The sequence below is a fragment of the Elephas maximus genome, chromosome 3 (genome assembly GCF_024166365.1).
Source record: "Elephas maximus indicus isolate mEleMax1 chromosome 3, mEleMax1 primary haplotype, whole genome shotgun sequence".
NCBI lineage: Eukaryota > Metazoa > Chordata > Mammalia > Proboscidea > Elephantidae > Elephas > Elephas maximus.
The window spans coordinates 26,017,059-26,042,202 of NC_064821.1; the positions used below are offsets into that span (position 1 = coordinate 26,017,059).

The 25,144-nt window shown below is 39.8% G+C and overlaps 1 protein-coding gene across 1 annotated transcript; it reads right to left on the minus strand.

The window, feature by feature from the left end:
- Positions 1–10,087: 10,087 nt before the first annotated feature.
- LOC126072092 (olfactory receptor 7G3-like) lies at positions 10,088–11,026 on the minus strand. Its single transcript, XM_049876759.1, has one exon. It carries the CDS (start codon positions 11,024–11,026, stop codon positions 10,088–10,090), a length of 939 nt encoding a protein of 312 aa, XP_049732716.1.
- Between the last annotated feature and the right edge of the window lie 14,118 nt (positions 11,027–25,144).

Genomic DNA, 25,144 nt, shown 5'->3' on the forward strand with positions numbered 1-25,144 from the left:
AGCATGAAACAGACATTTTACCTCCTTTTTAGAATTCCACTAAACCTTCCCCAATATTACAGTAGTAACTTCAATATCCCACCATGCTTCTGTCAGTTTGTTATATTGTGGTGGCTTGGACGTTATAATGAAACATGTGAAGACTGGAGTTGGAAAACCAAATGGGAGAACACCCTCAGCATTTCTCCAGCTGAACAAACTCAAGAGAAAGTTCAAGTCTCGAATTGCAATTTTGATGGATTCTATAGGCCAAATATTGAATGACGCAGGAATCATCAAAAGCAGATGGAAGGAATACACACAATCACCAGACCAAAAAAAACTGGTTGACGTTCAACAATTTCAGGAGGTACCATATGATTTAGAAAAGATGGTATTGAAGGAAGAATTCCAAGCTTCACTGGAGGCACTGACGAAAAACAAGTCTCCAGTAATTCATGCAATACCAATGGAGGTGTTTCAACAGATGCAATACTGGAGGCACTCACTTGTCTATGCCAAGAAATTTGGAAGAGAGCTACCTGGCCAACCAACTGGAAGAGATCCATGTTTGTGCCCATTCCAAGGAAAGGTGATTCAACAGAATGTGGAAATTATAAGACAATATCATTAATACCACACACAAGTAAAATTTTGCTGAAAAATCATTCAAAAATGGTTGCAGCCATACATCGACAGCTTAATGCCAGAAACTCAAGTCAGATTTAGAAGAGGACATGGAAGGAGGAATATCATTGCTGATGTCACATGGATCCTGGCTGAAAGCAGAGAATACCAGAAAGATATTCACTTGTGTTTCATTGACTATGCAAAGGCATTAGACTGTGGGGATCATAACAAATTACATATAACACTGTGAAGAATGGAAATTTCAGAGCACTTAATTGTGCTCATGCAGAATCTATACATAGACCAAGAGAGAGTCGTTTGAACACAGCAAGGGGATACTGTGTGGTTGAAATTCAGGAAAGGTGTACATCAGGGTCATATCCTTTCACCATACTTATTCAATCTGTATGCTGAGCAAATAATCTGAGAAACTAGGCTACATGAAGAAGAACATGGCATAAGGATTGGTGGAAGACTCATTAACAACCTTCATTATGCAGATGCCACAACCTTGCTTCCTGAAAGTGAAGAGGACTTGAAGCACTTACTGATGGAGATCAAATGCTACAGCCTTCAGTATGGATTACACCTCAACATAAAGAAAACAAAAATTCTCAGAACTGGACCAATGAGCAACATCATGATAATGGAGAACAGATTGACATTGTAAGGATTTCATTTAACTTGAATCCACAATCAACGCCCATGAAGGAGCAGTCAAGAAATCAAATGACATATTTCATTGGGCAAATCTGCTGCAAAAGACCTCCTTAAAGTGTTAAAAAGCAAAGATGTCACTCTGAGGACTAAGGTGCACCTGACTCAAGCCATGGTATTTTCAATCGCCTCAAATACATGTGAAAGCTGGACAAGAATAAGGAAGACTGAAGAAAAATTGACGACTTTTAATTATGGCGATGGCGAAGAATACCGAATATACCATGGATTGCCAGAAGAGTTGTCTGTCTTGGAAGAAATATAGTAAAAGTGCTCCTTGGAAATGAGGATTGTGAGACTTCATGTCACTTACTTTGGACATGTTATCAGGAGGGACCAGTCCCTGGAGAAGGACAATATGCTTAGTAATGTACAGCATCAGCAAAAAGAGGAAGGCCCTAAATAATGTAGAGTGACATAGCAGTTTAAACAATGGGCTCAAACATGGCAATGATTGTGAGGATTGTACAGGACCAAGCGGTGTTTCATTCTGTTTTACATAGGACTGCAATGAGTCGGAACCAACTCGACTGCACTGAACAACAACTTCAATATCCACCACCTGTCTGGCAGTTTACTATACTTGTGTGTTGCTCTGATGCCGGAAGCTATACCACTGGTATTTTAAGGAACAGCAGGACCCTTGATGGACAGGATTCAGCAGCAGAGCATTCAGAATAAGACAGGCTAGGAAGAAGGATCTGGTGATCCACTTCTAAAAAATTGTCCGGTGAAAGCCTAAGGAATAGCAGCAGAACAAGGTCTGTTATGGTGGCAAATGATGAGCTGCTCAGGTTGGAAGCACTCAAAATATGACTGGGGAAGAGCTGCCTCCTCAAAGTAGAGTGTATCTTAATGATGTAGGTGGAGTAAAGCTTTCAGGATGTTCATTTGCTGATGTGGCATGACTCAAAATGAGAAGCAACAGGTGTGAGCATCCATTAATAACTGGAACATGGACTGTACAAAGTGTGAATCTAGGAAAATTGTGAGTTGTCAAAAAAGAAATGGAACACATAAAGATCTATATCCTAGCCATTAGTGAGCTGAAATGGGCTGGTATTGAACATTTTGCATTAAACAATCATATGGTCTACTATGCCAGAAATAACAAATTAAAGAGCAATGGTGTCACACCCATCATCGAAAAGAACAATTCAAGATCTACCCTGAAGTACAACACTGTCAGTGTTGGGAAAATATCCATAGGGCTACAAGGAAGACCACTTAATACAAGGATGGTTCAAATTTATGCACCAACCACTAATGCCAAAGATGAAGATACTGAAGATTTTTACCAACCTCAGCAGTATAAAATTTCAGACATGTGATCAAGATGCATTGATAAGTCTGGTGATTGGAATGCTAAAGTCAGAAACAAACAAGAAGGACTGGTAGTTGGAATATATGGCCCTGATAATAGAAATGATGCATGATAGAATTTTGCAAGACCAACAACTTCATTGCAAAGATCTTTTTTCAACAACATAAACGGCAAGGATACACGTGTACCTCACTAGATGGAATACACAGGAATCAAATCAACTACATCTGTGGAAAGATACTATGGAAAAGCTCAATATCATCAGTCAGAACAAGGCCAGGGGCAGATTGCAGAACAGGCTATCCATTGCTCATATACAAGTTCAAGTCGAAGCTGAAGAAAATTGTAACAAATCCATGAGCGTCAAAGTACAACCTTGAATATATCCCACCTGAATTTACAGACAATCTCAAGAATAGATTTGATGCTTTGAACACTAATGACTGGAGATTAGATGAGTTATGGAATGACATTAAGGACATCATTCACGAAGAAGGCAAGAAGTCATTAAAAAAAACAGGAAACAAAAGAGAGAAGACCAAAATGAATGTCAGAAAATACTCTTAAATTTGCTCTCGAAAGTAGAGTAGGTAAAGTGAATAGAAGAAATGATGAAGCAAAAGAGCTGAAGAGAAGATTTCAAAGGGTTGCTCAAGAAGACAAAGTAAAGCATTATAATGAAGAGTGCAAAGACCTGAACTTTGAAAGCCAAAAGAGAAGAATATGCTTGGCATTTCTCAAGCTTCAAGAACTGAAGAAAAAACTCAAGTCTCGAGTTGCAACAGTGAAGGATTCTACAGGCAAAATACAGAATGATGCAGAAAGCATCAAAAGAAGATGGAAAGAATACACAGAGTCACTGTACCAGTAAGGAGTGGTTGATGTTCTACCATTTCAGGAGATAGCATATGCTCAAGAAGCGATGATACTGAAGGAAGAAGTCCAAGCTGTGCTGAAGGCATTGGCAAAAAACAAGGCTCCAGGAATTCATGGAATAACAGTTGAGATGCTGCAACAAACGGATGCAACACTGGAAGTGCTCACTCATCCATGCCAAGAAATACGGCAGACAGCTACCTGGTCACCCGTCCAGAAGAGATCCTTATTTGTGCCTATTCCAAACAAAGATGATCCAAAAGAATGTGAAAATTATATAACAATATTGTTAATATCACACAAGGCAAAATTTTTCTGAAGGTAATTAAAAAATGTTGCAGTAGTTCATTGACAGGGAACTGCCAGAAATTCACACTGGATTCAGAAGAGGATGTGGAATGAGGGATATCATTGCTAATGTCAGATGGATCTTAGCTGACAGCACAGAATACCAGAAAGATGTTTACTTGTGTTTTATTGACTATGCAAAGACATTTTATTGTGTGGATCATATCAAATTATGGATAACATTGCAAAGAATGGAAATTTCAAAAACTTGAGAGGCAGTGATTCAAACAGAAAGGAGACACTGTGTATTTTAAAATCAGGAAGTGTGTGTGTTAGTGTTGTATCATTTCACCATACTTATTCAATCTGTATGCTGAGCAAATAATTCAAGAAGCTGGACTATTTGAAGAAGAACACAGTATCAGGATTGGAGGAATAATCATTCACACTCTGTGATATGCAGATGACACACCTTGCTTGCTGAAAGCAAATAGGACTTGAAGCACTTACTGATGAAGATTAAAGAGTATAACCTTCAGTATTGATTACACTTTAACAAAAAGAAAACAAAAATCCTCACAATTGGACCAATAAGCAACACCATGATAAATGGAGAAAATGTAGAAGTTGTCAAGGATTTCATTTTACTTGAATCCACAATTAATGCTCATGGAAACGCAGTGAAAAAAATCAAATGATGAATTGCATTGGTAAAATCTGTTGTAGAAACTTGAAAGTGCTGAAAAGATGTCACTTTGAGGAAAAAGGTGAGCCTGACCCAAGCCATGGAAACCCTGGTGGTGAAGTGGTTAAGAGTTTGGCTGCTAACCAAAAAGTCAGCAGTATGAATCCACCAGGCCCTTTTTGGAATCCCTATGGAGCAGCTCTACTCTCTCCTATAGGGTCACTGTGAGTTGGAGTCTTCTCGATGGCAATGGGGTTGGTAGGGTTTTGGTTTGACCCAAGCCATGGTATTTTCTCTTGCCTCGTACACACATGAAAGCTGCAGGATGAATGAGGAAGACCAAAGAAGAACTGACCCTTTTGTATTATTACATTGGTGAAAACTATTGAATATACCATGGACTGCCAGAAGAATGAACAAATCTGTCTTGGAAGAAGAACAAGCTCCTTGGAAGCAAGGATGGACAGACTTCATCCCACATACTTTGGACATGTTATCAGGAGGAACCAGTCCCTGGAGATGGAGATGGACATCATGTTTGGTAGAGGTTCAGCCACAAGGAAGAAGACCCCAGATGGGATAGATTGACACAATGGCTGCAACAATGGGCTCAAGCATAACAACAATCCTGAGAATGGCACAGGATCAGGCAGTGTTTCGTTCTCTTGTACATAGGGTCGCTATGAGTGAGAAGCAACTTGATGGCACCTAACAATAACAGCATATGCATTGAAAAGCTGGACAATGAGTAAAGGAGACTGAAGAAGAAGTGATGCTTTTGAATTATAGTGTTGGTGAAGAATATTGAATATACCATGGACTGCCAGAAGAAAGAACAAATCTGTCTTAGCAGAAGTACAACCAGAATACTCCCTAGAAGTGAGGTTGAAGAGGCCACCTCTCATGTACTTTGGACATATTATCGGGAGGGACCAATCCCTGGAGAAGGACATCATGCTTTGTAAAGTAGAAAACCAAAAACCAAACCCATTTCCATGCAGTGTATTTTGACTCATAGCGTCACTACAGGACAGAGCAGAACTGCCGCATAGAGTTTCCAAGGAGCGCCTGGTGGATTTGAACAGCTGGCCTTTTGGTTGACAGCCTTAGCTCTTAATCACTATGCCACCAGGGTTTCCTTGTAAAGTAGAAGGTCAGCGAAAAAGTGGAGGAACCTCAAGGAGATGGGTTGACACAGTGGATGCAAAAATGGGCTCAAACATAGCAGTGATTGTGAGGATGGTGCAGGACGGGGCAGTGTTTTGTTCTGTTGTATGCAGTGTCACTATGAATCGAAAGCATCTTGATGGCACCTGACAACAGGGTAGCACAAATGATTAAGCACTCGATGACTAGCCAAAAGGTTGGCAATTTGAACTCACCCAGAGCCACCTCAGGAGTCAGGCCTGGCCGTCTGCTTCCAAAGGGTCACAGCCTTCAAAATCCTATGGAGCAGTTCTACCCTGCACACACGGGGTCACCATGAGTTGGAACTGACTCAATGACAACTAACAACACCAAATTGAATAATATTTGTTTTGTGCTCAGTGTGCCAGGCATTATTCTAAGTAAGTTTTAATTTGGTTAATCCTCACAACTACTTTAATGAGACAGGTACTGTTACTAATTCCATTCTGCAAAAAGGTAAACAGTGGCCCAGAATGATGATTCATAGATATCGCTGAAGTATTTTTCATTCTATTGTCTGAAAATTTCCACTCCTGATCCCCAAGAAGAGACTTTCCTGCTAATTCTATTTCCAAGTGGGCTACTTTGGTGAAAGATATACACCTCTCTCACTGACCTCCCTTCTTCTTGGAGGAGCTCTGCCCTTAGGTCTGATCCCTAGGATGTGGGAGCCAAGTCCCAGCAGCATCTAAGGTGCAATTTCTTCCACCAGCGGAAAGACTAGGGAATGTTTGCAGAAAGTATTCTGAATGTCTACAGCCTTGACTCAGAGATGTGGAGTCTGGCCAGACCTACCTCCACGCAGGATAACTTCACCCCAAATCCCATCCCAAACCACTAGGACAAGCCCAGGAAAAGGAACCCACAGGGTCAAAAGCCACTGTCATCCAACTCAGGGTCATACTTTTCTACTGAAAAAGAGAACATTTCTATGAATTAACCAGAGAGGATGCCATCTGTAGCCACCTCCTATCCTATACAATTTCCGACGCCCAAAAAAGGGCCTGATATATAACCTGGGCTCTAACCTCTCTAAATAAATAAATGGTGACCCTTATGTAGAATGTGGCTGGAAAGTGTCATGCTTTCACCTGTCCCCTTTGAAACCTGAAAGCACAGAGTTGATGACTAGAGTTTACAGGGCTTACTCGGTCTCAGTAGTAAAGAGGAACCAAGAGAATCAGCCAGATTTATTTATTTTTTTTAGGTCCTTCAGACCTGAGCTGCTTATTCCCAGGGTCTGAGTGGCTCTACAAAGAACACCAGTCTCATAAAATATGGCTTTTGGTCTCTTGTGGGTGCTCAGCCTCTTAGAATTGTAAACCAAATTTTCTTCCATCTCTGTAGACTGTTCTGTTTCCATCCTTTTAAGGAGACTCCTTGTGGCAGCTCCATAGCTTCCACTAGAGGGCTCAATAGTACCTTCACTGTGAGCTGCTTCCGAGGGACAGAGGACTTTCAAAGTAAAAAAATATATATAAGGTTATTCATTGTCCAGCTTTCACATGCATATGACGCAATTGAAAATACCATGGCTTGAGTCAGGCACATCTTAGTCTTTGAGGTGAAATCTTTGCTTTTCAACACTTTAAAGAGGTCCTTTGCAGCAGATTTGCCCAAGACAATACATCTTTTGATTTCTTGACTGCTGCTTCCATGGGTGTTGATTGCGGATCCAAGTAAAATGAAATCCTTGACAATTTCAATCTTTTCTCTCTTTTATCATAATGTTGCTTATTCGTCCAGTGGTGAGGACTTTTGTTTTCTTTATGTTGAGGTGTAATCCATACTGAAGGCTGTGGTCTTTGATTTTCATTAGTAAGTGCTTCAAGTCCTCTTCACTTTCAGCAAACAAGGTTGTGTTATCTGCATAACTCAGGTTGTTAATAATTCTTCCTCCAATCCTGATGCCCCATTCTTCTTCGTATAGTCCAGCTTCTCGAATTATTTGCTCAGCATACAGCTTGAATAGGTATGGTGAATGGATACAACCCTGACACACACTTTTCCTGACTTTAAGCCAATCAGTATCCCCTTGTTCTGTCCGAACAACTACCTCTTGATCTATGTACAGGTTCCTCATGAGCACAACTAAGAGCTCTGGAATTCCCATTCTTCGCAATGTTATCCATAATTTGTTACGATCCACACAGTTGAATGCCTTTGCATAGTCAATAAAACACAGGTAAACATCTTTCTGGTATTCTCTGCTTTCAGCCAGGATCCATCTGACATCAGTAATGATACCTCTGGTTCCATGCCCTATTGTGAATCTGGCCTGAAGTTCCAGAAGTTCCGTGTCGATATACTGCTACAGCCACCTTTGAATGATCTTCAGCAAAGTTTTGCTTGTGTGAGATGTTAATGATATTGTTCGATAATTTCTGCATTTGGTGGGATCACTGTTCTTGGGAATAGGCATAAATATGAATCTCTTCCAGTCAGTTGGCAGGAAGCTGTCTTGCTTATTTCTTGGCATAGACCAGTGAGCACTTCCAGTGTTGCATCCATTTGTTGAAACATCTCAATTGGTATTCTGTCAATTCTTAGCGCCTTGTTTGTCGCCAATGCCTTTGGTGCACCTTGGGCTTCTTCCTTTAGTACCTTAAAACAGAGTTGGCCTTAATGATGTGGATGGAGCAAACCTTTCAGGGCCTTCATTTGCTGATATGGCACAACTCTAAATGAGAAGAAATAGCTGCAATCATGCATTAATAACTAGAACATGGAATATATGAAGTATAAATCTAGAAAAATTGGAAGTTTTTACAAATGAAAAAGAATGTATAAAGATGATATCCTAGATATTAGTGAACTGAAATGAACTGATATTGGCCATTTTGCATCAGACAATCATATAGTCTGCTATGCTGGGAAATGAAAAACATTAAGAGGAATGGTATTGTACTAAACACTTGTAATTGTTCTAGCACTTGATTCCACATCGAACTTTTCTAATCAGAGAATTTATCTAATCCTACCAAGGTAATGAAATTCCTCTTGCCAATAATTAGTTTTAGAAGGGGATGTGCCCCAATTCAGGCTGATGATACAGGATGTGTTCTAGATGAGTACCTCCAAAGATTGTCTCTCCATTACAGAGACCCAGTAAGGAACAGTCAGTTTTCTTTCTCTGGCTGTTGTATCTTAAATGACCCCTGTGCCACTGCAGCCATTGGTGACCATCACAGGAACACCTTTAGGAAGAAACCAACACATAGAGCTGGGAAATGCAGCCCTGCGTTCTGTAGATTCTAGACCTACCCTACCTCTGAATTCTTTCTTTTTACCATTTGCTCCTATGTGAGTTGAGACTTTTCCCTTAGTATAACCGAAGACACCTTCACTTATAGAGTTGAAGTATCTCAAACCTATATGGAAAAAAATGTGACTGAATATAAATACAACAAATTTATAGATGAGTAAACTGAAATTACTGTTGTTATTGTTGTTAGTTGCTATCAGGTTGACTGGGACTCACACTGAGTCCATGGTTACAGAATAGAACCACTCCATAGGGTTTCTAAGCTTTAATATTTACAGAAACAGATTGCCAGGCCTTTTCTTCTACAGTACCTCTGGGTGGATTTGAACCACCAACCTTTAGGTTAGCAGTTGAGTGCAAACAATTTGTGCCACCTAAAGGCCTTCACACTGAGCTTAGAAAGGTGAAATATTCAATATCCAGACAGCTATTGCATAGACGAGGTAGAATTCAAACCCAAGTGGTCAGACGTCAAATTGTCACCCTTAACCGTTATGATCTCTGGCCTCTTACTATTCAGAGAACTTGGTTAGGTTTTCTGAATCACTATACTTTATTTCTCTCTGGCATATTTCAACAGGGTCATAGATTGAGTTGTGTCCCCCAAAAATATGTGTATCAATTTGGCTACGCCATTATTCTCAGTATTGTTTGATTGTCCACAATTTGGTCATCCAATGTGATTTTCCTGTGTGTTGTAAATCCTATCTCTATGATGTTGATGAGGTGGTATCCGTAGCACTTATGTTAATGAGGCTGGACTCAATCTATAAGATTACATCGTGTTTTAAGCCAATCTCTTTTGAGGTATGAGATATAAAAGGAAGAAATGAGCAGAGAGACAGGGGGACTTCATACCACCAAAAAAAGAAGCACTGGGAACATAGAGCATCCTTTGGACCTGGGGGTCCCCACGTAGAAAAGCTTATCAACCAGGGGAAGATTGATGACAACAAACTTCCTTCAGAGCCAACAGAGAGAGAAAGCCTTCCCCTGGAGTTGACACCCAGAATTCAGACTTCTAGACTGTGACAGAATAAACTTCTGCTTGTTAAAGTCGTTCACTTGTGGTATTTCTGTTACAGCAACACTAGATAACTAAGACAAACAGCTTAAGCCCAAAGCAGGTGACACATTAATAGAAAGAAGATATTTTAGAGATGAGTTTCTGCAAAGCGCCCATCATGTCCTTGTTCCTCCGGCTATAGATGAAGGGGTTCAGCATGGGTGTGACCATGGTGTGCATCAATGATGCAACTGCACTCTTCCTAGAGGAGACAGTAGCTGCAGAGTTAAGATACACCCCAAAACCTGTCCCATAGAACAAGGAAACAACTGAGAGGTGAGACCCACAAGTAGAAAAGGCTTTATACATTCCACCTGTTGGAGGCCTTTTCAGGAGGGAAGAGACAATTTTCAGGTAAGAGAAAATGATCCCAAGGAAGGTTCCAGCACCCAAAATGCTAGTCATAAAATATAACAGGATGTTATTAAAGAGGGTGTCAGAACAGGCAAGCTTGAGGACCTGAGGAAGTTCACAGAAAAACTGGGGGATTTCCAGATCTGTGCAGAAGGACAGACGCAGCACCATCAGACTGTGGAGCAGGGCATTCATGATGCTAATAAACAAGGAGAGAAGAATCAGCAGGCCACAGAAGCGGGGGTTCATGATGACCCTGTACCTCAGCGGGTAACAAATGGCCACATAGCGGTCATAGGCCATTGCTGCAAGGAGACAATTTTCCAAACAAGCAAAAACCAGGAAGAAGCAGATCTGGGTAAGGCAGCCTGTGTAACTGATGGATTTGCTCTGTGTCTGAATGTTCACCAGCATCTTGGGGACCGTAGTGGTGCTGAAACAGATGTCACTGAAGGACAGGTTGGAGAGGAAGAAGTACATGGGGGTGTGGAGGTGGGAGTCTGAGTTGACAGCCAGGATGATGAGCAGGTTCCCAAGCACAGTGACCAGGTACATGGACAGGAACATTCCAAGGAGAAGAAGCTGCAGTTCTGGATTCTCTGAGAAGCCTAGGAGGAGGAATTCTGCTACATCTGTTTGGTTTTCTGATTCCATGTTGTTGATGATTCTGATGGAGAGAACAGAGATGGAATACACAGCAGATATTCAAAGATCCCGTATTTTAGAGAAACACTCTAATCTGTATTGTGAAATGAAATGAATGCTATAAATCTTTCCTGTGGTTCTCTTTCTCTGTCTCTCTCTCTCTCTTTCTCGCCTCCTCTTCTTTCTCCTCCCTCCTTTTCTCTCTCCTTCCCCCTCTGTTCTCTTTCCTCCTACATTCTCATTTCTCTCTGTCCTCCTTTTACTTCCTCTACCACACCTTTGCAAATTTTAAGCACCTACTCTTTTTCCACAGTTGTCAACTAGCATAAATGCAATTTGAAATGATACATAAATATTTTCTGAAGAATTTTCTGAACATTGCAAATTGGCAGGAAAATCAAAATCATGTGATATTAAATCTGTGTTTTAGAGCAGTGGTTCTCCAACTTCCTTGCATCAGAGTCATATGGAGGTCCTGCTAAAATTCAGATTGTTGGGCACTACCCTCAGAACATTGGATTCAGAAGGTTAGGCATCAGGGCTCCAAAATGTGCCTTTCTAACAGATTTCCAAATACTGCTGCTGTTCAACTGGGAACCACACACTGAGGACCAATATTCTAGGATACAGAATGGAGCAGACCTGGTGCACTTCCTGAGGAGGTAATGACCTGGCTCATCAATGCACTACAAAGTGGACCTGGAGTTCAAGTTCATGACTCAGCCCATTTTCATTGGGTCTTCAGAATTTGTCATTTTAATTATTCACTTCCATTTCAATATTCCATTCTTTGGATTCTCATCACAAACTCTTGCCTAATTGTTATAAATAATAGTATTAACAGGAGACCCTGGTTGGTGCAAAAGGTTAAGCTGCTAAGGAAAACGTTGAAGGTTCAAGTGTATCCAGAGGTACCTTAGGAGAAAGGCCTGATGACCTACTTCTGAAAAACCAGCCATTGAAAGCCCTATGGAGCACAGCTCTACTCTGAGACACATGGAGCTGCCAGAGTTGGAAGTGACTTGACAGCAACTGATTTGGCTTTTCTTTGATTGGGGGATAACATAGCAAAAAATAACTATTATGAACTTCTACAGCCAGGCCACTAACAGACAGCTCTGTGTACTGCCATACAAAATTCTTGGCATTTATGTGAATTAATTTTATTCTCCCTACAGATCCATGACTTAGATGCTTCTGTCATCCCTCATTTTACCCATGATCTCATGTAGGTAACATGAGGTTAAGTTATACATACAAGATACATGGTCTTCTTGTAAGAATTGCTGGAGGAATTTGAACTCAGATTGACAGATCAAACTGGGCCTCTTACCACCATGTGATATGACCTCTGAGGAACACAGGCTCAGGCATCGGAAGGGTCAACAGGTTCCATCACTTGGCTCTTGAAAACTTTCACCTGAATACAGAACCAAGTGCTTTCCCTGGACTTCAAGATCAACTACTTTCTGACTCCATAGGTAGTATATAGCAGGTAACAGCATCAAAGCAGAACCCACATTCAGGACCTGAGGTCAGTACTGGAATATGTTCCCTGAATCCTCAAACTGTTATGGCTATTATGCTGATAAATTCTCTTTTCTCTCAGTACTTGAAGATTAAAACATTACTCCCTAAAATTATATGTAGCACATTTTTTCTCCTAAAACAGAGAAATGGGAGAAAGAATGAAATGCATTTTCTTTAAATCACTGAAAAAAAAGCCAAAAAATTCATTAGTGTAACCTAAGTGGAATTTTAGGATAAGAAAGATACAATCTAACAACACAAGCTTCCAAGTTTGCTTGTCAGGCAAGTCCCTGCAGCTGTAGGAAGAGGGGTAATAGAAGCTTGCCAAGTCAGTCTTGAGAGGGAAAAAGGAAGTTGAGCAAAGTACACCTAGACAACTCAAACGCTTTTATGGTAGTAAGACTTAAACATTGAATGAATACAAATTGCCTAGTAAGTAGCCCGGCAGCTGATGACCATGGGAAGTACTTACCAGTTAAGGTATGAAGAACTTGTTATATAAGATAATCATGACAATTGGACAAGACAATAAGACCTTATTTTTAGGAATCCTTATCTTATACATATGACACACAGCAACGCAGGAAGTAAACACATTCATACATTTTCTGTTTAACTGCCACTCACATTTGTACACGAAAAACAATAGGGAAAAATGCACACAATTTCTAATCTTAAACTATTAACCCATTGTCATTGAGTCAATCCTGAGTCATAGCAACCCTCTAGGACAGAGTAGAACTGCCCCATACATTTTCCAAGGAGTGCCTGGTAGATTTCAACTGCTGACCTTTTGGTTAGCAGCTGTAGCTCTTAACCACTACACCACCAGGGTTTCCATTAAACTAATAGGAGTCATAAACAATCTCCATTAATAGATTATTACTTCTATAATTATATAAAAAAAATATTTTCCCTTTTCTTTACTCACTTCCTACGTATCCCTTTGAAATCTGTCCCTCCCTTCCTTTCTCCCTTAATATGCCAGATTATAGGAATAAATTAACCCCTTGACAACAGCCTGATCCGGTCCCTATTCCTTCTATGGTTTGACTCAATGTCTCCATTGTACAATTAGCAGATAATGGTAGAAAAGGAAAAATGGAAAACAAATCACAAAATTTCACATCCTCCTTCCTTTTGTCTCTGGTTATGCTCATCAAAGCCTGGGTCAAGCAGCCTTAGGAAGTGGTTCCTATAGGAATCTCAAAGTTGTGTACCAGGATCAAGTCCAGGGCATTCCCATTTCCTTTGTTAAAATGAGCTTCTGAGAATATGGTCACTGGATCTTCAAAAACAGGCAAAAGTTGATTGCCAAGTCCTGGGAACATTTATGTGTTCACCCATTGTTCTTATGAGCCAATGATTTAGAAAGTCTCCAAAGGAGGCCCTAAGATGGACGGCTTATTAGGATCCATATGTTCAGAGTAAATGCCTGTAGGCAAACACTGCTTCCCCAACAAGGAAATCTGGGGCCCTAAGCATTACGACAAGCAACCCGAACAAGCAATTGTTTGCTGGAAGATTTGGAATCAGACACACCTGAGTTTATCGCCAGCTTTAGCACTTGCTTTGTGAACGAGGAAACTTTTATGACTGTTCAAGAAGCCTCAAATGTCTCTTTTGTATAATGGAAGCCATCATAAAACCTTATAAGAATCTTGCAAAGGTCAGAAATGAATAGAAAACCATTGAGCACAGTGTTCAACGTATTAAACTCGTTGCAATATTTTCTACTGTGATATATTGTTCATGGGCACAACCTGGTTTTGTTCATTACAGAAAGGAAGAATAACAGATGGTACCAGATGAAGGTGGATCAGAGAAAGATAGAACATTCCTAGTGTGATAACTGCAAATTTTAAGGAAGAAAGAATGTGGCAAAAGTTTATTGGAAATCTTGCTCATCTAGAGAAGCAGGAGGAGAGAGCAAGCCAAATGAACATCACTGATGTCAGTGTAAAAGGAGCCTGGTGATGCAGTGGTTAAGGACTTGGCTGCTAACGGAAAGGTCGATGGTTTGAGTTCACCAGGCATTCAATGGAAGGAAGATGTTGCAGTCTGCTTCTGTAACCTTGGGAACCCTATGGGGCAGTTCTACTCTGTCCTATAGGGTCTCTATGAGTGGGAATCAACTCGATGCCAATGGGTTAATGGGGTATAAATGTTATTTGGTATGGACATGTGATGAAATATCTAGCAATGAAAAGGAATAAATTAGACCAAGACAGACCATCACGAGTAATGAAAACTTAAAAGACACAGTAATTTCTCTAACAAGACATCTATAATATGGGAAAAATGAAATGTTTTAAAGTTATACAGACATTAATTTTCATTTTTTATTATGAAATATTTTGAGCATACTGAAAAGTACAGAGAAAAACAGTAGAGGTCTAATCATCTAACACTCAGCACCATCAAATTAAAATATATTACCTTCATTGCATTAGGTACTTTTTTAAAATTATGATTAGTCCCTTTATTCCTGAGCTTCAATCCTTTTATATATTTAATTATTTTAGAAATTGTGGTGTGTTCTGCATTTCTAAAGTAAAAATAAAGATTATTTAAATACTTTCACCTCTACTTTTTCACAATCTGTCTTTTTTTCTCCACCAGGTGAACCACAGTGCTGAACTTGGTATACATTATTCCCTGGTATTTTCACTACTTTCAGTCTGATTCTCCAATAAACAATGCTTTGTTTTACATTTTAATACTTTATATACTGTGAATGTCATTTTACACTTGGTCCCTTAAAATAATACACTCAACCTTATCAGTCTTGATATATTTCAGTAGGGTTCATTAACTTAAACTAACTTAAAGTATTTCACTCTGTTATTACAAAAGAATTTATTTTTTTCCTTCTCTAACTGATGGCATTTTTATTGTGGTACACACATACAAACTCATGAGTAAAAAATAGTTTAAAATAATATCTGGGTAACTACTAAATATAAGATTGGTTGCCTTTGGGAAACAAAGAAGACCAAAAGATGGGAATGGAGTAGAATAAAAAAGGTATATATAGAATCTTTATGCATGTTATTTTGTTACCTTAAGAATAGAACTGTTACGACAAAATGTCAACATTTATAAATTCTGGAAGAATTGATACATAGGTATTTGTCCTATTATCCTGGGCTATTTTGTCTTATAGTATTTCATAGGTTAATAAGGAGACACAGGTAGATACAGGTATGTAGCCTGTGGAGTCAGACTGGCTCTCCACTTCCTGTCTTTGAGTTCTCATAGCCAGGTTACATTGTAGCCAGGTTAAAGATCTCCCCTAAAAGGGGCACCAAGAACCAGCTAAGGAAAAGCTGACCAAACACACCTACCCCTGCCTAAGAGATATAAGAAAATTTTTAGAGAATCCTAGAAAACTTATCAAAATTGAGCAAAGACATATTTTGGTTGAAGACAGAAAAAGTCTCTGGAAATTTAGGTTCAGAAGAGGTGGTTAGCAGAATGAGAGCTGCTCAAGTATTGGTGCAAAGGCAAAGGAAACATGTCAAGAAGATGACAGACAATTAGACAGATATTTTACAAGTAGCTCCATTCTGCTCATCTTCTTCATGTACTCACCTCACAGCTGCCCCCAGATGGACTGGAAGACAAAGACCTCTCCCTGTTTACAAAAGATAAATTAGGGGACTTCAATGAAATGACATTCAGTTCTCCCCTGAAGGTTGAATGATAAAAACAGAAGCTCTGGATTCAGGGAGCATAGAAGACAGAGGACAAAGTTGCTGTGAAAAGTGATGGGGACAAGGCTCAGGTGTGCTGCCTCCTGCCTCCTGCCTCCTGACCTGGTTAAAGCTGTTGAGTGGGTAGTCACTGGGAGTCTACTTGCAGTCTCTGAAGCCCGTGGGGTTTCAATAACCAACCCTCCTCATTAGACAAATTCTTTTGCTGTCATTCTGATCCCAGGGGAGTACAAACCCTTAAGAAGCAAGGCTCAGAGAAGAATAATTTATGTTGAATGATTACATCACCCCAAGAGCCCAGTGATATGCCATCTTATTTGCCTCATCTACTTCTGTTCACATCCATTTCAAGTGCCTTGTACATAGGAACACATCTCCCTTCTGTAATTGTATTAGTCTTCTTTCCATGTATTCAAAGGTGCCCCTATCCTAACAACAACATCAGAAAGGCTGACACCATGTTTAGGATAAAAATATATACTTTATTATATGGGGATATGTATCCTATATAAATACAAGTGATAATATAATAAATTTACCTTAAAATGGAAGTTCTAAGGGCTGATTCTATTGATCCTGTTTCTGCATCTAATATTAATTTCTAAGTCTCTGTAATCAAAGAGAATTGAGCATGTAACAGGCATTTTACCTTCTTTTTATAATTCTACTAAAGTTTTCTCAATTGTACAGTAGTAACTTTAATATCCCATCATGAATATGCCGGTTTGTCATATTATGGTGGCTCACATGCTATAATGAAATGCGTAAAGACTGGAGTTAGAAAACTAAAAGGGAAGAACACCCTCAGCATTTCTCTGGCTAAAAGAACTGAAGAGAAAATTCAAGTCTCGAGTTGCAATTTTGAAGGATTGTACAGGCAAAATATTGAATCACGCCAGAAGCATCAAAAGCAGATGGAAGGCATACATATAACCACAAGACCAAAAAGAACTGGTTAATGTTCAACAATTTCAGGAGGTACCATATGATCTAGAACAGATGGTTCTGAAGAAAGAAGTCCAAGCTTCACTGGAGGCATTGGCGAAAAACAAGTCTCCAGGAATTGACAGAATACCAATGGCAACATTTCAACAAACAGATGCAGCACTGAAGATGCTCACTTGTTCATGCCAAGAAATTTGTGAAACAGCTACCTGGCCAACCGACTGGAAGAGATTCATATTTGTGCCCATTCCAAGGAAAGGTGGTTCAAAAGAATGTGGAAATTATCAAACAATATCATTAGTATCACACGCAAGGAAAGTTTTGCTGAAAATCATCCAAAAGCAGTTGTAGCTGTACATCAACAGGTTATTGCAGAAATTCAAGCTAGATTCAGAAGAAGACATGGAAGAAGGGAAATCATTGCTGATGTAAAATGGATCCTGGCTGAAAGCAGAGAATACCAGAAAGATGTTCATCTCTGTTTCATTGACTATGAAAAGGCATCAGACTGTATGGATGACAACAAATTACACATAACATTGTGAAGAATGGGAACTTCAGAACACTTAATTGTGCTCATGTTGAAACTGTACATAGACCAAGAGACAGTGGTTCAAATACAGCGAGGCAATACTGTGTGGTTTAAACTCAGAAAAGGTGTGCATCAGGGTTGTATCCTTTTCCCATACTTATTCAATCTATATGCTGAGCAAATAATCTGAGAGACTAGGCTATATGAAGGAGAATGTAGCATCAGGATTGGTAGAAGACTCATTAACAACCTGTGTTATGCAGATGACACAATTGTGCTTGCTGAAAGTGAAGAGGACTTGAAGCATTTACTAATGAAGATTGAACAAACACTACAACCTGCAATATGGATTACACCTCAACATAAAGAAAATAGAAATTCTCAGAATTAGACCAATAAGCAACATCATAATAAATGGAGAACAGATTGCCATTTTAAGGATTTCATTTTACTTGGATCCATAATCAACACCCATGAAGAAGCAGTCAAGAAACCAAACAATGTATTGCATTGGGCAAATCTGTTGCAAAAGAACACTCTGATAGTGTTAGAAAGCAAAGATGTCACTTTAAGGACAAAGGTGTGCCTGACCCAAGCCATGATATTTTCAGTCACCTCATATCCATGCGAAAGCTAGAGAAAAATAAGACTGAAGAATAGACGCTTTTGAATTATGGTGTTGGTGATGAATATTGAATACACCATGGACTTCCCAAAGAATGAACAAGTCTGTCTTGGAAGAAATACAGTAAAAGTTCTCCTTGGAAGCGAGGATGGCGAGACTTCATCTCACGTATTTTGGACATGTTATCAGGAGGGACCCGTCCCTGGAGAAGGACAAGATGCTTGGTAATGTAGAGGGTCAGCAAAAAAGAGGAAGACCCTCAACAAGATGAATGACATAGTGGCTTCAACAATGGGCTCAAACACAGCAATGATTTTAAGGGTGATGCAAGGCCAAGCGGTGTTTCGTTCTGTTTTAAATAGGGTCACTATGAGTCAGAACCAACTCTACTGCACTGAACAACAACTTCAATATCCATAACCCATCTGGCGGTTTACCATACTGTGGTGGCTTGCGTATTGCTGTGATGCTAGAAGCAGCTATACCACTAGTATTTCAAATAATAGCAGGAACCTTGATGGCCAGGATTCAGTGGAGTGTACAGAATAAAACAGACCAGGAAGAAGGATCTGGTGATTCACTTCTAAAAAATTGGTCAGTAAAAGCCTTATGAATAACAGCAGAACAAGGTCTGATATGGTGGCCGAAGATGACCTGCTCAGGTTGGAAGCACTCAAAATATGACTGGGGAAGAGTTGCCTCCTCAAAGTAGAGTGTATCTTAATGATGTAGATGGAGTAAAGCTTTCAGGACGTTCATTTGTTGGTGTGGCGTGACTTAAAATGAGAAAAAAAAAACAGCCATAAATGTCCATTAATAATTGGAACATGGATTGTACAAAGTATGAATCTAGGAAAATTATAAGTTGTCAAAAATGGAATGGAACACATAAAGATCTATATCCTAGCCATTAGTGAGCTGAAACGGGCTGGTATTGAACATTTTGCACTAGACAATCATATGGTCTACTATGCCAGGAATAACAAATTAAAGAGCAATGGTGTTACATCCATCATCAAAAAGAACAATTCAAGATCTATCCTGAAGTACAACGCTGTCAGTGTTAGGAAAATATCCATATGGCTACAAGAAAGACCAATTAATACAAGAATTATTCAAATTTATGCACCAACCACTAATGCCAAAGATGAAGAAATTGAAGATTTTTACCAATCTCAGCAGTATAAAATTTCAGACATGAGATCAAGATGCATCGATAATTCTGGTTATTGGAATGTTAAAGTTAGAAACAAACAAGAAGGACTGGTAGTTGGAATATACGGCCCTGATAATAGAAATGATGCTGAAGATCACGTGATAGAATTTGGCAAGACCAACAACTTCTTAATTGCAAAGATCTTTTTTCAACAACATAAATGGCAATTATACACATAGACCTCACTAGATGGAATACACAGGAATCCAATCGACAATGTCTGTGGAAAGGGACAAGGGAAAAGCTCAATATCATCACTCAGAACAAGGCGAGGGGCAGACTGCAGAACAGACTATCCATTGCCCATATGCAAGTTCAAGTTACAGCTGAAGAAAATCGACACCAGTCCATGAGAGCCAAAGTACATCCTTGAATATATCCCACCTGAATTTAGAGATGATCTCAGGAATAGATTTGATGCTGTGAACACTGATGACTGGAGACTAGACAAGTTATGGGATGACATCAAGGGTATCATACATGAAAAAAGCAAAAGGTCATTAAAACAACAAGAAAAAAAAAAGACCACAATGCATGTCAGAAGAGACTCTGAAACTTGCTCTCAAATGTAGAGTAGCTAAAGTGAATGGAAGAAATGATGAAATAAAAAAGCTGAATGGGAGATTACAAAGGGTTGCTTAAGAAGACAAAGTAAAGCATTATAATGAAATGTGCAAAGACCTGGATTTAGCAAACTAAAAGAGAAGAACATGCTTGGCATTTCTCAAGCTGAAAGAACTGAAGAAAAAATTAAAGCCTCAAGTTGAAATATTGAAATATTCTATGGGCAATATATAGAATGACACAGAAAGCATCAAAAGAAGATGGAAGGAATACACAGAGTCACTGTACCAGAAAGGAGTGGTTGATGTCCTACCATTTCAGGAGGTTGCATATGATCAAGAACCGATGATACTGAAGGAGAAGTCTAAGCTGTGCTGAAGGCATTGACAAAATACAAGGCTCCAGGAATTGATGGAATAGCAGTTGAGATGCTTCAACAAACGGATGCAACACTAGAAGTACTCACTCATGTGTGCCAAGAAATATGGCAGACAGCTACCTGGTCAACCAACTGGAAGAGATCCTTATTTGTGCCTATTCCAAACAAAGATGATCCAAAAGAATGTGAAAATTATCAAATGATGTCATTAATATCACACGCAAGCAAAATTTTGCTGAAGAAAATTCAAAAATGGTTGCAGTAAGTTATTGACAAGGAATGCCAGAAATTCAAGCTGGATTCAGAATAGGATGTAGAATGAGAGATATCATTGCTGATGTCAAATGGATCTTAGGTGACCGCAGAAAGTACCAGGAAGACATTCACCTGTGTTTTATTGACTATGCAAAGGCATTTTATTGTGTGGATCATAACAAATTATGGATAACACTGCAAAGAATGGGAATTCCAAAGCACTTAACTTTGCTCTGGGAAACCTGTACATAGACTAAGAGGCAGTCATTCAAACAGAACAAAGAGATACTGTGTGGTTTAAAACAGGAAATATGTGTGTCAATGTTTTATCATTTTACCACACTTATTCAACCTGTGTGCTGAGCAAATAATCCAAGAAGCTGGACTATTTGAAGAAGAACACAGAATCATGATTGGAGGAATACTCCTTCACGACCTGTGATATACAGATGACATAACCTTGCTTGCTGAAAACAAAGAGGACTTGAAGCACTTACTGATTGAGATTAAAGAGTACAACCCTAAGTATTGATTACACTTCAACAAAAAGAAAGCAAAAATTCATACAACTGGACCAATAAGCAACTTCCTGATAAATGGAGAAAATGTTGAAGTTATCAAGGATTTCATTTAATTGAATTCACAATCAATGCCCATGGAAAAGGCAGTCAAAAAAATCAAATGATGAATTGCATTGGTAAAACCTGTTCAAGACTTGAAAGTGTTGAAAAGATGCCACTTTGAGGAATAAAGTGTGCCTGACCCAAGCCATGGAAACCCTGGTGGCGATGTGGTTGAGTTTAGCAGCTAACCAAAAGATCAGCAGTTCAAAATTCACCACGCACTCTTTGGAAACCCTCTGGAGCAGTTCTACTCCGTCCATAGGTTTGCTGTGAGTCGAAATCGACTTGACGGCAACGAGTTTGGTCGGGTTTTGGACTGACTCAAGCCGTGGTATTTTCAGTTGCCTCATATGCACATGAAAGCTGCATGATGAATAAGGAAGACTAAAGAAGAATTGACCTTTCTGAATCATTATGGTGACAAAGAATATTGAATATACCATGGACTTGTAGAAGAAGGAACAAACCTGTCTTGAAAGAAATACTGCCATAATGCTCCTTGGAAGCCAGGATGACTAGACTTCATCTCACATACTTTGGATATGTTATCAGGAGGAACCAGTCCCTGGAGAAGGACATCATGCTTGGCCGAGGTTCAGCCACAAGGAGGAAGACCCTAGATGAGATGGACTGACACGGTGGCTGCAACCATGGGCTCAAGCTGAACAACAATTGTGGGAATGGCACAGGATCAGGCAGTGTTTATTTCTGCTGCACATAGATTTGCTATAAGTGGGAACTGCCTCGATAGCACCTAACAATAACAACATATGCGTTGGAAAGCTGGACAATGAGTAAAGAAGACAGAAGAAGTGATGCTTTTGAATTATGCTGTTGGCAAAGAAGATTGGATAGACCATGGACTGCCAGAAGAACAAACAAATCTGTCTTAGAAGTACAGCCAGAATACTACTGAGAAATGAGGATAAAGAGACTGCATCTCATGTACTTTGGACATGTTATCAGGAGGGACCAATCTCTGGAGAAGGACATCATGCTTTGTAAAACAGAGGGTTAGCAAAGAAGAGGAAGATCCTAAAGGAGACAGGTTGACAGAGTGGGTGGAACAATAGGTTCAAACATAGCAACAGTTGTGAAGATGGTGCAGGACCAGGCAGTGTTTTGTTGTACGTAGTATCACCATGAATCAAAACCAACTTGATGGTACCTAACAACTGGGTAACACAAATGGTTAAACACTCAACCACTAGCCAAAAGTTTGGCAATTTGAACTCATCAGCACCACCTCAGGAGACAGGCCTGGCCATCTGCTTCCGAAAAGTCACAGCCTTGAAAATCCTATGGAGCAGTTCTACTGTGCACAAAGGGGTCACCATGAGTTGGAATTGACTCGATGGCAACTAACACCAAACTGAATAGTATTTGTCTTGTGCCGGGCATTACTCTAAGTAAGTTTTAACTTGGTTAATCCTCACAACTACTTTAATGAGACAGGTACTGTTACTATTCCCATTTTCCAAAAAGGTAAACAGTGGCTCAGAATGATTATTCACAGATATCGTTGAATTGTTTTTCATCCTATTATCTGAAAATTTCCACTCCTGATCCCCAAGAAGAGACTTTCCTACTAATTCTGCCTCCAAGTGGGCTACTTTGGTGAAAGATATGTACCTCTCCCGCTGACCTCCCTTCTTCTTGGAGGAGCTCTGCCCTTAGGTCTGATCCCTAGGATGTGGGAGCCAAGTCCCAGCAGCATCTAAGGTACAATTTCTTCCACCAGCTGAAAGGCTAAGGAATGTTTGCACAAAATATTCTGAGTGTCTATGGCCTTGACTCAGGGTTGTGGAGCCTGGCCAGACCTACCACTACACAGGATAACTTCACCCTGAATCTCATCCCAAACCACTAGGACAAGCCCAGGAAGAGGAACCCACAGGGTCAAAGCCATTGTCATCCAACTCTGGGTCAAACTTTTCTACTGAAAGAGAGAACATTTCTATGAGTTAACCGGAGAGCATATCATCTGTGGCCAACTCCTATCCTATTCTATTTCCAATGCCCCAAAAAGGCCCTGATATATAACCTGGGCTCTAACCACTCTAAATAAATAAATGGGGACTCTCAATGAAGAATGTGATTGGAAAGTGCCATGCTCCCACCTGTCCACTCTGAAACCTGAAGGCACAGAGTTGATGATTAGAGTTTACAGGGTTTACCCTGTCCCAGTAGTAAAGAAGAACCAAGGGAATCAGCCAGATTTATTTATTTATTTATTTTAGGTCCTTCAGACCTGAGCTGCTTATTCCCAGGGTCTGAGTGGCTCTACAAAGAACATCAGTCGCATAAAGTATAGTTTTTGGTCTCTTGTGGGTGCTCAGCTTCTCAGAATCCTAAACCAAATTTTCTTCCATCTCTGTACACTCTGTTCTGTTTCCATCCTTACAAGGGGCTCCACATGGCAGCTCCATAGCTTCCACTAGAGGGCTCAATAGTACCTTCACTGTGGCTGCTCCCCAGAGACAGATGCCTTTCAAAGATGATAAGGATGATAGTGAGATAAAGACTGTGGGTAGAGGGAAAGAAACTTGGTTGGAAGTCAGGATTTGATTCATCATAGGGAAACACAATTAGATCTGTTCAATAATGGAAAAATCACTGGGAAAGATGCGCTCCCCCACCACTCAAGATACTCAATTTTTCCCTAATATAAGAACACTAACCTTAAGGCAACAAAATGGAAGAATTTGAAAATGATGGTGCTGATAGAAGTCAAACAAATGAGTACATACTGTTGTCATTCTATTTATGTAAAACTCTACAATACAAACTAGCCGGTAGTAACAGAAAGAAGGTCATTGGTTGCCTGGGAGGAATTACAAAGGGGCATGAGAAAACATGGGGTTTGCTCTCTTGGTTGTGGTGATGGTTTCAGGAGTTTGTAAATGGCTTGTAGGCAAACATGACAGAAGCAGGGGCTAGAAAACCACTTGCATTTTGGAACTTGTGCTTTTTTGGAATCTTTCAGTACCATGAGAGCAAGTCCTGCTGAAGTAGGAGAGCTTAAGGAGCAGAGAAAAGCCCCCCCTAATTGAGGCCTCTCCAAGATCAAGTAACCCTCATCCAAACTGCAGCCAAGTGCAGACACAAGGGAGCCCAGCCAAGAAAACTTTCCAGCTAAGCACAGCTCAAATTGTCAACCAACAGAATGGTAAAGTAAATAAAAAGTGGTTATTTACCCTGTTTTGCATGGTTTGTTACATAACAACAACTAAGAGACACGCTCCCTTTATTCTCTATTAGGGCAGCAGTTACATTCTTAAATTGCAAAATCTTATTGTGGTACTTAAAACATCAATAGTTTTTTTTTCCAAATTCCAACTATCATTTAACTTGATATATGTGTATCTTAAAGTTTTAGATAAACTGAACCATGTTATCCCTTCAAATTTTATTTGCTTCTCCACTGGTACCTTCCTATCTCAAGTGGGATACATTTTAATTCTTCTGTGCCTTTGTGCTGATGATTGGCATGCTTATGCTTCTCCTAAACTCTGAAAGAACTCTCTATCCTTAGCTTGTATCACCTCTTCTACATGGCTTTCCTTGACTGTCCCAAGGTGAACAGCCCTTCCTTTGGGCCTTCTGGGTGGATAAACTGGCTGTACTAACTAATATATGTCTCTTCTTCTAGATCTGCTCCCAGACTGTTTAAAGGACAGTTTCATGTCTTAATGATCTCTGTCTTTCCAAAACCCAACTTGGCTTAAAACACTTAACTGAT